The following is a 14553-nucleotide window of genomic DNA, read 5'->3' on the forward strand; positions in this document are numbered from 1 at the left end:
TATAAAAACATCAAAAGATATTTCTTAAGGCATATAGTTTACTCATCTACACTAAAGTAGCTTGTCTCTCCTTGGGCTATTCATTATTACGCTCGATTTGAAATGTGCCTTAAGGATAGCTGAACCTTCTGATAGTTGTTTAGAAAACAGTCTCCCAGCTACTTATCGATTTAAATCAAAATTTCTAGTATACCAGTATTCCAGTTGTAAAGATTCACCAAGATTTTACTGCACAAGCTACATGTTCTTAAAATAACCAATTCAATTTTAGCAATACTTTAAAAAAGTGGAGTCCTCACAATTAATTCAAGTCAGCAGAGGATGGACTTGTATGCAAAATGAAAAAAATCTATTTTTTTGGAAAGTTAATTTAACAAAAAAAAAAAAATTCGAAAGAGACAAAAAATAAATTAATTATACGTACAAAATACGTTCAGGAACTGTATGAGTTTCAATATTAAAGACAGAAGGGTACACTTCTTATACTCATATACTTTTTCACTGTCTTTAATGGGACAAAAAATAATTTTTTTTTTAAATTTTTTGGGAATTTTTTTTTGAATTCGTAGAGCACTTAATTAGTAACTACATATTCATACTTTACCCTATTCTAAAACTAATAGCCTAAGGCATTTTTTTATATTTCCTCTGCTAACTTAAAATCAAGAAGAATATTAATTTTTTTCCTAAAGTAGTTTTACTCACCTTTTACCATTCAGGACATTTTACATGATCCAAAAGAGTTTTTTTTAACGTTTTTTGTTTTATATTCAATTTAATTAGTTTGCTTAAAAACTTACATATTCTAATTATGTTTTACTGAATTTTTAATTTTATTTAGAGCCGATTTTTCCATCTTCTAATAAACAGTCAGTTAACTGTTCGACGAATAAATTTATTAGGCTCATAAACAATCGGATAACAACATTGAATTTTTCAATCAAAAATAATTTATTCTACAGAATAACAAAAAAAAAAATTGTCAAATTCAATAATATTCAAAACTAAACGTCTTTTTTATTTATAATTGTTTTTGTTTTCTTGTGTTCCTCTGTATTCTTTGTCAAAATTATTTCAAAGCAGCTTTGACAATTGACACAGTATTTTTATTGATATTATTCCTTAGAATAATTTTTATTCGTCTCTGAAAGAAGCAGATAGTTTTATTCATAGGAATAAGCTATATCTGCCTGTTTGAAAAAATGATTTTTTCTCTATCAGGAGAATAAGTACTAACTGACTGTTTAACTGACTGTTGAAAAATTGGCCCTTAATTTGTTTTATTTTGACTCTGACAGGTAACTCGATTATGCTTTTTTAGTTTTGTTTAAAAAAAGATTACGTATACGCCACAGTTACCGGTTAAATTTCAACTTTGAACTTTGATACAAAATTTACTACCACTATAACTAAATGCAATCAGTTAAACATGAATTTAAAAGTCAATTTTGAACAGCTAAAATAAATACCTTTTTTAAAGCATTCAGAAGATTGGGGGCAGTATTAAATAAAATTCCTTAAAAAATATTAAATTAATTTTAATAAATTTAGATCATGGAGCAAGCCTTATAAAATAAATCTAATATATAAAAATCTCGTGTCGGAGTGTTTGTTACCAAACTCCTCCGAAACTGCTGGACCGATTTATATGAAATTTTGTATACATATCGGGTAGGTCTGAGAATCGGCCAACATCTGTTTTTCATACACTTAAATGGTAAGGTTGGGTCCACCATAAACTTTTTTTTATTTCTGAGAAAACATTTTTTTTTAATTTTTTATAATTCACTATTGAAAAATACATATAACTCTAAATTTTAAACATTCTAAGACCAACGAATGTTTTTAATCGCCATTTTTGTTGAAAATCTAAGTGTTTTATTATTGTGAAACATTTTTTATATTTTTGTTTTTGTTTTTTCTGTAAAAAAAAATATGAAATAAAATCACATTTTGTGGAAAACGGGGAAGGGTATAGCCTGACTCAAGACAACATGATTTTGTTCAGCCCGTATCAGGCAGCTTGACTCAATACTCTGGGGGTTTAATTTTTCATGAATTATGAAAATTTTGTTATTGGTTGGTGGTTGGAGTGGTTTAATCTAAATTAACACAAATTCACATTCTGAATATAAGCATTTAGGCTCTGTCATTTATCCTCAGCTTGAAGATATCAATCTTGACTGTGCGATCGATAGAACTCAAGATATAAGCTGTTTAATAGCCTGTTTTCACTAGAGCCCAAATGAGATAATTACGCAAATTATCGCATTTCGAATGTCGCATCGACAAGATTGAATTCTTCAGGCTTTGGGGAGATGACAAAACATCAGTCTTAATACATATTCAGAATGTGAATTTGTGTTAATTTAGCCTACTCACGTTATTCAACCCCCCCGAAAACCAGGCCGCGATTTAAAAATGCTAAACTTTTAAATTCGTTGTACGCATAAGGCTTTAAAATTGCATACTCACATTTTGGTTATATGTAGGAACTTGCACTCCCAAAATTTGCTGTAATACCAAAGACAAAAAAATTTCAAAAAAATTATTTTAATAAAAAAAATGTTTTGGTTGGACCAACCTAACCATTTAAGGGTATGGAAAATAGGTGTTTGCCGATTTTTCATTTCATAAAAATCGGTTCAACCGTTTCGGAGGAGTTTCATAAGAAACACTTCGACACAAGAATTTTATGTAGGTATAAAATTTGTTGAGAAACGATTTGTGTTTTTATTAAAAAAGGTTCACACACTACAGAGTAAAAAATTGGAAATAAACACTAGAAAAGGTGGAACGAAGTTCGCCGGGTCAGCTAGTATTTTATATAAGTTAAGAAAATAATTGTAACTTGATGAATTTTTAAATTTTGAATTCAAATCAACTGTCCGTTTTTCACTAATTGAGGTCGTTTTTGAGATATTTCAATTCAAAACTGTGTTCTTTCTACATTTTTATTTCAAATCACCCTGTCTCCACAAAAAAAATATGTCTCCTGACTGCGAATTCCACTTTATGTACTTGATTTAGATTTTATAACTCGCAATCAATCATTTGCACAATTTTTACAGCTTTTATATTCAAAGTCCCATTTCCATAGATGACTGTATTTCTGGATTTTCATCTACACACAGACCAAAAAAAAAAAGGGATGCAAATTGTCAAGTGATAGCTATGCATACATATATCTGCTTCATTGAAAAGCCATCATTATATTGATGGTACTCTGCATTAAAAAAAAAAGACCTTCTCCATTTTGTATGAACTAAAATTGCTTTGGTAACCCAGTTTGTGCGATTCCAAAAAAGAGACATGAGCTTTTGAGTTTTTTTCTATTCCTTTTATTTTTATCCCTTAAGCAGCTTCTGCTATTGACATGTTGGATATTCAATTTCAAGTAATTTTGTTCAATCGGTTCCACAACCATTCCAATTCTACAACAAATAATAAAAACTAATCAAGGATTCAAATCCGCTTTTCTCTATTTTTTTTTTCCTATACCCAATACAATAAATTCTTTATTATGTATGTATACATTATATATGTGTACATATCTACTTCAAAAAAAAGTGTATTCTAACCATTTTAAATTTCTATTCTTTTTTTCTTTTTTATTAAAAAAAATAAGGCTGCCTCACCCCGATGGGAACCACAAATTGCAGTTCTATGTGAAGCTGGACAAGTTTTTCAACCACAATTTCTATCCGAAGAAGGTCGATGGGTAACGGACTTGAGCAAGAAGACACCAAGCTCAACATGTCTCCGGGACAAAATGGATCTTTTAGATTACTGCAAAAAGGTTCGTATATACACTCTTAGATAGCCTAACATACAAGGTACATATAAACTATTATGTAGAATCGACGTAGAAAAATACGGATACGCTCTATAGATACGGATACGGATACATAAAATATACATATTAGATACACAAATAAAGTATCTACACTCTGGTACAAGTAGAATGTAAATATTTCCTCTCTCTCACATGTTGACTCCTAATGATGCGCGCTGCTATCCCAATATAGAATTTTAAATTAGCTCAGTTCAAGGCTGTTCCTTATGCTCGTGTTCCATGTACCTTATGCACATTTATATACGTTTTTTTTTTTTTTTTTTTCTTTATTATTTGTTGTCCTTTAATGACGATGACGAGAATGATGATGATGCTATAGGAAAAAGGATGTGCGATGATGTTGGCTCCGGAAAATAGACCCTAGAATTATTTTTTGTTCTTATTATGATGAGGAAGAAACGGAAAGAGAAGAAGAAATTTATGTTGAAAAGGACATTATAAGCATGGATTGCCTAGCGGCGCGGCAGCTCTTTGTACCTATAAAAAAAAAATAACTAAAAAAAAAACTAAGAACAAAAAATGTGAAAAAAGAAATGTGGGTGGTTTGTGGGCGAAAATCAATACTCTCGTTTGGTATTTTTTTTTTTTAATGCTCATCACGCATGAAGAATTTAATAAAGTTTTGTAAGTTTATAAGTCTAACCTTGGAATATATAAATACTCTTGTATAGATGTATCCTTCCTATCATTTGCTGTGCTACTCAGCAAATAATAATTACCGTATATTAGAGTTTTTTTTTCTATTTGTATATCTTTAAATATCCTTTGTGGTTATTTTTCCTTTGTCTAATATTTGCATTTGTATTGTTTTTTTTTTTCTTATGTGTGTATGTTGCAATACAGGTCTATCCAAATCGCGACATTACCAATATTGTTGAGTCATCTCACTATCAGAAAATCGGAGGATGGTGCCGTCAAGGAGCTATGAATTCAGCCAAATGCAAGGGGGTTCACAGATGGATTAAGCCATTCAGATGCTTGGGTAAGTTTTTTTTTTTTTATTTTCAAGAGTTATTAGCTATCAATTATTTTATGCATTATGTTTCATAAAAATTGAGGAAGTAGCTTTGCATTTTAAGGTCAAAGAAAAGTATTATTTAGCTTTTTAGATTGTTTAATCATCTCTTTGCGTACAATAGATTTCTGGTAATATAAAAACCATGCTTTTTAAATAATCAGGAAGGAAAATTGTGATTAAGAAGGTTATTTTGTACAGATTTATATTTTTTGTAATCCTGAATAATTGGAGACAATTGTCTTCTCTTTAAACCTGACATTAAGGGGGGAAATCCCTCTGGACGACACCTTTTTAAATATTTTTTTATGAAAAACTGAAAGCACTTATTGAAATTTGGAAAAAGACAAGATATTACTGACATTATTAAGTATTGAAAAAATTTTTTTTGAAATGAAAAAATAACAAAATGGCGGCTCTGGAGCCTTTCAAAGTTGACGCCTCTAGTTTACGCCGTGCAATGCACAGGTCCAGGAAATAATCTAAAATCAAAAAGGAAATTTTTTTCCGTTAGATGATATTAGTACGCATTGCATGAACCTAAATTTATATTTTTTAAATGAAATATAAAAATTAGAAATCAAAAAAACGAAAAAAACGATGTTTTTTTTACAAAGAAGTAGTTAAAAAAAATATTTACTGTACAAATTTTATTCAACTTTTAGGTTCCTGTTGTGGCCAATAAGTTAAGGAGTAATTTGCTTCAAATTTCAAGTCGATAGCTTCATTAGTTTTTGAGTTATATTGCACGGCGCGGAAAAAAACTAGTTTCGAAAAAATTGCGTTTAAAGTTTTCGTTTTCGTACTATGGTACGTTCGGAGCGCATTGGTTTCGGGACTATCTAGGCACTTTTGAGGCTTCATTTAAGGCTAAGACCACTGAAAATAGTTTCTTCGGTTGATAAATAAATTTACTACGCAAAAAAAAAATAATGCAAAAATAAAAAATTCCAGAGGGATTTCCCCCCTTAATTTGCGAAAATATGTGTAGAGCCTTTTAAGCCATTTTGTCATCTTTCCTATTTTACATCAGTACTGAAAAAACTACAATTAAATGTTGACATATACCACGAATGAATAAAAAATGACTTGCATTTGTTTTAATAATTGTCCATTAAAAAAGTGCACATACACCACAGTGACCCTCAAAATTCCTTCTAATTTAATCACTTATAAAATACTGAAACGAATAATAAGTCGAAAATTTACATCTGGGTTCTTTATCCACAAAACCATGCGTGAAAAACCACAAGACAAAATGGCAGAAAGTAGCAAAACTGTTTATTTATTTTGTTTATGATGGCCAAACAATTTTAGCATTTTGTTGCAACAAATTTGTATATACACATGGCCTTTATACAATATATTGAACTCCTTTTCTTTTTTATCTTCTTAAATGGTACACATTTAAAATAACTTACTTATAGTTAATACTTTTATATTCCCGAATAAAATTAAAAAATATTTTAAATATACAAAAATAAAATGTTTTCAAAGAACCACATTTATATTTTCAAGTTGTGATTGGTTTCTTTTTTGGTATTAGGGAATTTTTCAATCTATGAATTCTTCAATCTATGAATGCTTCAGTTTTAAAGCAAATGTCACATTTTTGCCCAACTAAGTACTCAAACATTTTACATGACCCTAATTCAGTGAACCGTATTTAAAAAAAAATGCACTACAATATTTCGGCAAGTTACCTTAAAAGTTGGTGTGTTCAATTCTCTTTTCAAAATGTTATAACATTGTTGAGAATATTTCATAAAAATAAAGGAAATAAAAATGTTTTTCTTAAGAAATCCGACTTTTTTTATTAGGTAATTTTTCCATATTATTTAATTTTTTGAAGTAGTAATGTGCTGATTATTTAAAAGATAAAATAAACTGAAATTATATTCTAAAGGTAATAGTTGGTAGACTATGTTTTAGAATGGGTAAGACACTAAATTTCACTTCACTGTAATGAATAATTAAAATAAATTATAACCGATAATGCACTTTTTAGTTGTTTTTCACACAAATAAATTGAATTTTGCAAAATTAATTCTTTAAATAAAAACAATCTGCTGTCATGTTGACAAAAAAAACTTTCCTAAATTTTTAGGGAAAATTTTCTTGCCTAACTTTCCAGTCAGCTTTCCAATAAAATGACCTAAATTGGAAGGATTTTTTGTGACAGCTGACCAATCAGAGACCGAGAAATTACCTAAATATTTAGTCCCTAACGTTTCTGAACCTGCCCATTGTTAAATTCCGAAATTTACTTGAGAATTTTAGAGGTCGCGTGGGGCAGACACTAAATTTCACTGCACTTTAATAAGTAATTAATATGAATTATAACCGATAATGCACTTTTTACTCGTTTTTTCACACAAATAAATTTAATTCTGTTACCCTAATTCTGTAATTAAAAACAATCAGCTGTCATGTTGACAAAGAAAACTTTCCTAATTTTTTAGGGAAAAATTTCTTGCCTAACTTTCCAGTCAGCTTTCCAATAAAATTACCTAAATTGGAATTATTTTATTTGACAGTTGACCAATCAGAGGCCGAGAAATTACCTAAATATTTAGTCCCTAACGTTTCTGAACCTGCCCATTGTATGAATTTCTGACTTCTAGGGAATGAATAAAAGTGAAAGCGTTCTTCTTCATAATCTCCAACAGAATTAGAAAATCATGTTAAATATTGACTAAGCACCATACAATTTGGAAAGGAAGAAAAAGAAACTAATGAAGTACTAATCGGTCTAACCTCTAACACCTTTCACGAGAAGTCAGAATTTTTTTTTTTTTTTTGAATCCAACATGGATGCAACGGGGCCTTACGAATGGTTTTGGTTTTTTGTGAAAACAAAATTTTTTGAATCCTTCATGGATGTAATGGCCATACCATTACCATTTTTGACAGACAGCTGCCAAAGTGTATGTACAGTGGTCCCAAATATTTGGACGGATTTCAAAAATCCCGATGTCGTTTTTTTGCACAAAATTTATATAGATAAACAAAAAAACACACCTTATATCATCTTCCCGGGATAAATTTGAATTGAAGTTGATTTGACAGATTCTATAGGCCGACAGTTTATTCGGTCTCTTAATTAGTATGAAAATGTATGATAAAGTATCGCCTGACCAAAAAGTTTGTTTTGTTTTAAATACTTGTTTTAAATACATAAATATCAGTTACGAAATAGACGAAAAATCTTTAAAAACGCTCAAGTCAACAGCAATTCAAATCAGTTACGGAAAAACGAATTTTAATGAGAAAATTGTTTTTGACCGTATTAAAAAAATCATGCAAAAATAAGAAGTTTTATGAAGATGCCGGTGTGTGGTTCTCTGATTAACGCGTGTCATATGTGAAGGAACATCATTAGGCATAAGTGAATAGACCCAAAATGCTCATGCACAATCAATGCGTTTCACATATAACCGCAATAATCAACTCTTTAAATTTTTCAAAAAAAAAAAAAACACGTATACCCCACAGTGACTCATCTTTCGATATTAAAGAATTTACCTTGTGGAATATTGACTTAAGAACTAAATTGATAGATAAGTTGATAATAAAAATCATTGAAGGATATAACTGAATTAAATGCCTATTCTAAAAAAAAAAAATGCGTCTCAAAGTGATTACAATAATGTTGTATTTTTAAGCAACTGTCAAAAAACTCAAGTAAGGGAAAAAAGGTGTTCCCCTGTTGACTTTTGATAATATATTTTTTTATTTCTTAGTTCAAAACAGTTTGCTTCAAAACTTATTTAGTATTATTTCTTCTTATCTCAACTTTGTTTTGATTTCCAAAAAACATATTAATTTTTTTTTAATTAAAAAAAAGAATATTTTTGTACTGTGGGACTAAATTTTCAATATCATTTGCTAGGTAGTCTTGTTTAAAAATAATAGAAGTTTGCTTCGTTTGTGATTCTCCTAGTTGAGCATTTGCATAACCAAGAATCTTAGTCCGGCATTGTGTTATGACATTGATTCAAGCCAAAAAACTGAAGAGCCTTAAAATAATTATTTACCTAACAATGAAGAACAAAATCTCATTTCCAACACAATCAGTAGTGCCATAGTCTTTAAGCAAACTACTTTAGAACAAAAAAACAAAAAAAAAAATATCGACTGCACTTGACGGATATGACAGCTTTTAAGCAATTGTAAACACTTTTCCGTCTGATTGCAATTGAAATTCTAGCTCACGAAAATGGAGACTCAATGACGACATTGATTGCCATAATTGTATTCATTCCAAGAAAACCCTTTTTTTTTCTTCTTCTTTCTTTTCAACGAAAAATGTATGGAAGAAGAAAATAAACGAACAAAAAAATAATGAATGTTTTAACAAAAGTGGCACAGAAAAAAAAGTGCCAGAAAAAATCTTTTTTTTTTTTTGCTAAAGTGCCAGCAATTAGTGGAGGCTTTTTGCAAGCAAAGTAGTTTTATAATATTTTTCTATTCTTAGTTCTACTTCATGGATTGGTCTTGTTTGGTGCGCTTTTGATTCATGAAGTGATCATTTTGATTCATTCTTCATGGATGGGTTATTTTTGTCAACTGAACAATTTTTTCTCTTAGGGTACTTATTCACTGTTCCTTCAGACGTTTTTTTTTTCTTTCTTTTTTTTTTAGTGTTTTTGTCTCTTCTAATGTTAAAAATATATCTTGAAATGAATAGTTTTGCTTGGTTAGACATTTTAGTGGGTAAAGTTAATGACATCAAGACTGAAGTTGCATTTCAATGCATAAATGATGCTTTGGAGAGTAAATGAGCCAAAATAAAAAAATATTTTTTTTATTTAAATTGGGTCAGTTCTGGTTGTAGGTTCTTTTAAGATAGTTTTTAAAGCAATTCTACATCAAATTAAAGCTATATTGAACTTAATATATAACTATGTTATGAGATTTTGCGCACAGCGCACGGATCACCGAAAATTTTTAAATTAAGTTCATGCGTTAAGTTGAAACACCTTAATATTTATTCAGTTATTTGGAAATACAAGAAATTACTTTTTTTTTTACAGTTTTATACAGGTGTTTTCTTGTTTCCGTATCTATACGATACGGAAGTATAGTGTTTTCAATTCAAAGCTCTTCACAAGGTTAAATCCTTAAGATCCAAGAAGAATTTCTAATGTATGCCTTATTTGGTCACTATGGCGTATACGTATATATTTTTTTGAAGCAATTTAAACAGTGCTGTAAGACAAACTTCTCGTTGGTGATTTATTATATAGACTACGTTGAATCTTCACAAGAGTGTCAGTGCTACTAAAAAAAATATCTAAAAAATAGAGGCTTGATTGCAATCCGCAAGAAGTTACCCAGTTATTTCGGAATTCTATAACTTTTTGAATCGAACTTTAAAAAATTGGTATTGGAAATCATTTGGCGGACGCAAATCAAGTTTATGTCTTAGCCAAATGCAAGTAAGACATCTCTTATGGTAACTTTATTGAATTTTTTTTAAGAAGTGAAATAATTATTTTTTTAGGAAAATTGATCCGCCACCTTTTTATCAAGACTTAAGCTGCTAGGTGTACTACTTTTCTTGGAATTATCATTAAGATTCTTTTCACCTTCTTTTTCTTTGCTGAGCTTTCTTGGAAAATTCTGAAATTTTTTTCATGAACAAAATCGAAAATATTTTTAATATTCCTTAATTCACATATTTTTTTTTTTTTTTTTTTGAAAAAAAATATGTTTTGTAATGAATTTGTTTTCCATTACCTGCAAATTAAAAGAAACGTTTGAAAAATATTTGCAATAAAAAAATGTATTTATTGCTACTTAAAAAAAATTCGCATTAAAAAAAATTTTATTGCAACTGAAAAGTATTTTCATGGAAAATAAAATTTGTGTATCAAATATTAAAATAAAAATAATTTGCATTGAAAAAAAAATCAATGTAAAATGTGTGCATTAAATATATATTTTTTTCAATATTCATCGAATTTCTTACAATTTTGGCTACTTGACCATAAATTAGGTTCAATATTATGGTTTAAATAGCTAACCAATAGCCAAATTGTAAGAAATTCGACGAATATTATTTTATAAATATTAAAAAAATTTTAAATTTTAATTCAATGCAGAATATTTTTTTATTTGATATGACAAATTGATAATAAAATATAAAAAAAATTCAAAAAGTGACATTTAAATATCATCCTTATAATAAAAATGTTAATTTGATATTTAAAAAATGTTAAATTGATATTGGTTTTTTTTTCGTTGTAACTTTGAAAATATAGACAATCAAGAAAATTGCTAAAACCTGATGTTTTGGTGAAGGTTCATTTGGTATCAATGACTTGAAATTTAAAAATAAATAAATTTGTGACACGGAACCCTATGAAGAAGCAAAGTCTTCCAAATCTCAATTAGAGAGAGAGATCTACAATTTACCGCCGAATCCTGACGGCTAAACAAAAATACACTTTTTCATGAAAATGATACTCCTGGAGGCTTTGTCAATTCCTCACAAGAGGCAATGTTTTTAGGTGGAGGAAGCTAGGATTCTTACTTAAACCTCTGGCGTAAAAGTCCATTGCACCACGACGTACTATTTTTTATTCGATTAATTCAATATACTATGGATAAGTACTTTCCCCCGTATTTAACAAATCCTTGTTTTCCTGCTTTAAGATGCAAAGAAATACAACTGCGAGATTTAACGATATGTAGTGAAGCTGGTTTATTGCGAAAACTTAAACGAACTAATGATAGTTAGTTAGATACTCAAAATGTTTTCAGATTTTTTTGAATTAAAAGTTCTTTCTTTTCAAAATATCATTTTTTTTTTCACAATAGCCGATTTTTAATTCTCAATTATTCCTTTTATCCTTTTGTCACAGAAGGTCCCTTCCAATCCGATGCGCTTTTGGTACCCGAAGGCTGTCTCTTCGATCACATTCACAATGCATCCCGATGCTGGCCATTTGTCAGGTGGAACCAAACCGGAGCTGCAGCATGCCAAGAAAGAGGCATGCAAATGCGAAGCTTTGCAATGCTCCTTCCATGTGGAATCTCCTTATTCTCCGGAGTTGAATTTGTATGCTGTCCAAAACATTTCAAGGGTAATTAACAAAATGAATCAACATAATTAAAAATAAGTATCATTTCCTTCTTCTGTAGAAGAAATTCGTATAAAGAAAACCGACTTGCCAGTAGTGGTTCCTGAAGAGATTGTTTCAGCTGATGACGATGACTCAAACTATTCGAAAGACTCTGCCGATGATGATGACGATGAGATCATGAACGACGATGAAGACGACGATATGGTTGCCGATGAAGCAGCTGAAAATGATGGTGCCGCTGACGAAGGAAATGCCGAATACGACTCCAATGAAGAACTCGAAAACTACGAAGACTTAGACGACCAAAATGACGAAGCATGGGACTCAAATGCCAAACCCAAAGCAACAGAAACTTCAAAAGTAGCCTCTTCATCGGAGACTTCTGCTCAAGTTGTCATCACAAAACCATCATCAGCTGATGCCATCCCCTTGCCACCACAACAACCCCCATCTACCAGCCAGCCCACAGCTGATCCCTACTTCACCCACTTTGACCCACACTATGAACATCAGAGCTACAAAGTAAGTCAGAAAGTAAGTGATCCTTTTTCCATTTCAATTTCACGATATGACATATTCTAAAACAAGGAAGCCCAACAGCGCCTTGAGGAAAACCACCGAGAGAAGGTTACCCGTGTGATGAAAGATTGGTCAGATTTGGAAGAGAAATACCAAGACATGCGATTGGCTGATCCAAAAGCTGCTCAAAGCTTCAAGCAACGCATGACAGCCCGTTTCCAGGTTTGTAACATGTTTGTCAAGTTGTTCAATTTTTTTTTTTTTTGTTGTAGTCGGACTCCTGGTAGGTAGGGTCCATGTGTGTGTTACGTTATGTTGTCATTTTTGATATCTTGGTGTTCATGTGGACTCTATGGGAATGTAATTTTAGACTTCTGTTCAGGCACTCGAGGAAGAAGGTAACGCGGAGAAACATCAACTCGCTGCTATGCACCAACAGAGGGTGTTAGCACATATTAATCAAAGAAAACGTGAAGCTATGACTTGCTACACTCAGGCCCTTACCGAGCAACCACCTAACGTAAGACCATTCTCCGATTTTAGTCTTGAGGATGCTGAACCATCGTACTTTCCTCCCCAGGCTCACCACGTTGAAAAGTGTCTGCAAAAGTTACTGCGAGCTCTGCATAAGGACCGCGCTCATGCTTTGGCTCATTATCGTCACCTTTTGAATTCGGGAGGTCCCGGTGGTCTTGAGGCAGCTGCATCAGAAAGGCCACGCACTTTGGAACGTCTTATTGATATTGACCGAGCTGTAAACCAATCAATGACAATGTTGAAACGTTACCCTGATTTGTCATCAAAGATTTCGCAATTGATGAATGATTATATTTTGGCTTTGAGAAGCAAAGATGATATTCCCGGATCAGCATTGGGCATGAGCGAAGAAGCTGAGGCAGCAATTTTGGACAAGTATCGTATTGAGGTTGAACGCAAGGTTTCGGAGAAGGAACGACAGCGATTGGCTGAGAAACAAAGGAAGGAACAGCGGGCAGCTGAGAGGGAGAAATTGCGAGAGGAAAAACTTCGAATGGAAGCAAAGAAAATCGATGAACTTGTCAAGACACAAGCCGACCAAGAATTGCAAGCAAAGGAAGCCAAGGAAGCAAAGGATGTTATCACAGTTGTAGATCCAACAAAAATGTCACATAGCGAGAAGGAGACAACACCAGAGGAATATAGTGATGCAACAGCAAGGTAAGAAATTCGATTGAACCTTTTTGAAAAGTTTCTAATTGTTAGCATTTTAGCACCAAAACTCAAACTGTGTTACCGACAGTCGATGATGAGGCATTACAGCGCGCTGTAGAAGATGTGGCAGCAGCTGTTGCCCACCAAGAAGCCGAACCACAAATGCAACACTTTATGACACACGATTTGGGTCACAGGGAATCGGTAAGTGAAATTGATTTTTGAGATATTTCAGCTGACTAAATTTTTTGTATTTCTTTTTACAGAGCTTCTCTCTTCGTAGAGAATTCCATACGCATTCCCCACGAGAAGGTAGAAACGTCTACTTTACGCTATCATTTGCTGGTATTGCATTGATGGCAGCAGTATTTGTGGGTGTTGCAGTGGCCAAATGGAGAACATCTCGCTCACCACATGCGCAAGGCTTTATCGAAGTTGATCAGGTAGGTGTTAATTGAAAATGATTTGTAAGTTATCGACAAAATTGTGTGGTTTCTTTGTATGGCCTTACGCCTTAATGAATATTAACTGTTAATAGACCTTTTATAAGAATTAATTATTTGTCGTGCTTCTCTATTTTGAATTATGTTAGACTGCTTTTAAGCATTGCACTTTAAGTCATTATTTCTAATGTATTAAGTCCATTGAAACAAATTATAAATTTGGAATTCGATACAAAGGAGTATTAGCTCTTCTTCCAAACTCTTCAATGTATTCTACTACTCCTGTTAGAAAATAACCAAGACTTTAATGCCTATAATAGCCGTCAAAAGTAATGTATATTTGTAACTTCAGCTCTGTGCGGTATGATTTGATATATTTTAATAACATTAAAACAGCACCTTCAGCGCAATTTAGGTGGTACAAAAATCATTTCTCAA

The 14553-nt window shown here is 31.5% G+C and overlaps 1 protein-coding gene across 10 annotated transcripts in view; it reads left to right on the top strand.

Moving 5' to 3' along the window:
* LOC129918805 (amyloid-beta-like protein) overlaps window positions 1-14553 on the top strand; it is a 44505-nt gene that overhangs the window by 24177 nt on the left and 5775 nt on the right. The window contains exons 2-10 of one of the 10 annotated variants that reach the window (XM_055999536.1): window positions 3629-3799; window positions 4700-4838; window positions 11741-11962; window positions 12021-12496; window positions 12551-12703; window positions 12852-13001; window positions 13062-13678; window positions 13732-13876; window positions 13939-14115. In XM_055999536.1, coding sequence (XP_055855511.1) covers window positions 3629-3799; window positions 4700-4838; window positions 11741-11962; window positions 12021-12496; window positions 12551-12703; window positions 12852-13001; window positions 13062-13678; window positions 13732-13876; window positions 13939-14115 — 2250 coding nt within the window. Of the gene's footprint in view, window positions 1-3628; window positions 3800-4699; window positions 4839-11740; window positions 11963-12020; window positions 12497-12550; window positions 12704-12851; window positions 13679-13731; window positions 13877-13938; window positions 14116-14553 lie in introns of all 10 variants that reach the window. The other 9 variants (XM_055999540.1, XM_055999539.1, XM_055999541.1 and 6 more) reach the window with 9 other exon arrangements.

This window comes from Episyrphus balteatus, chromosome 4 (assembly GCF_945859705.1).
Source record: "Episyrphus balteatus chromosome 4, idEpiBalt1.1, whole genome shotgun sequence".
NCBI classification, from domain to species: Eukaryota; Metazoa; Arthropoda; class Insecta; order Diptera; family Syrphidae; genus Episyrphus; species Episyrphus balteatus.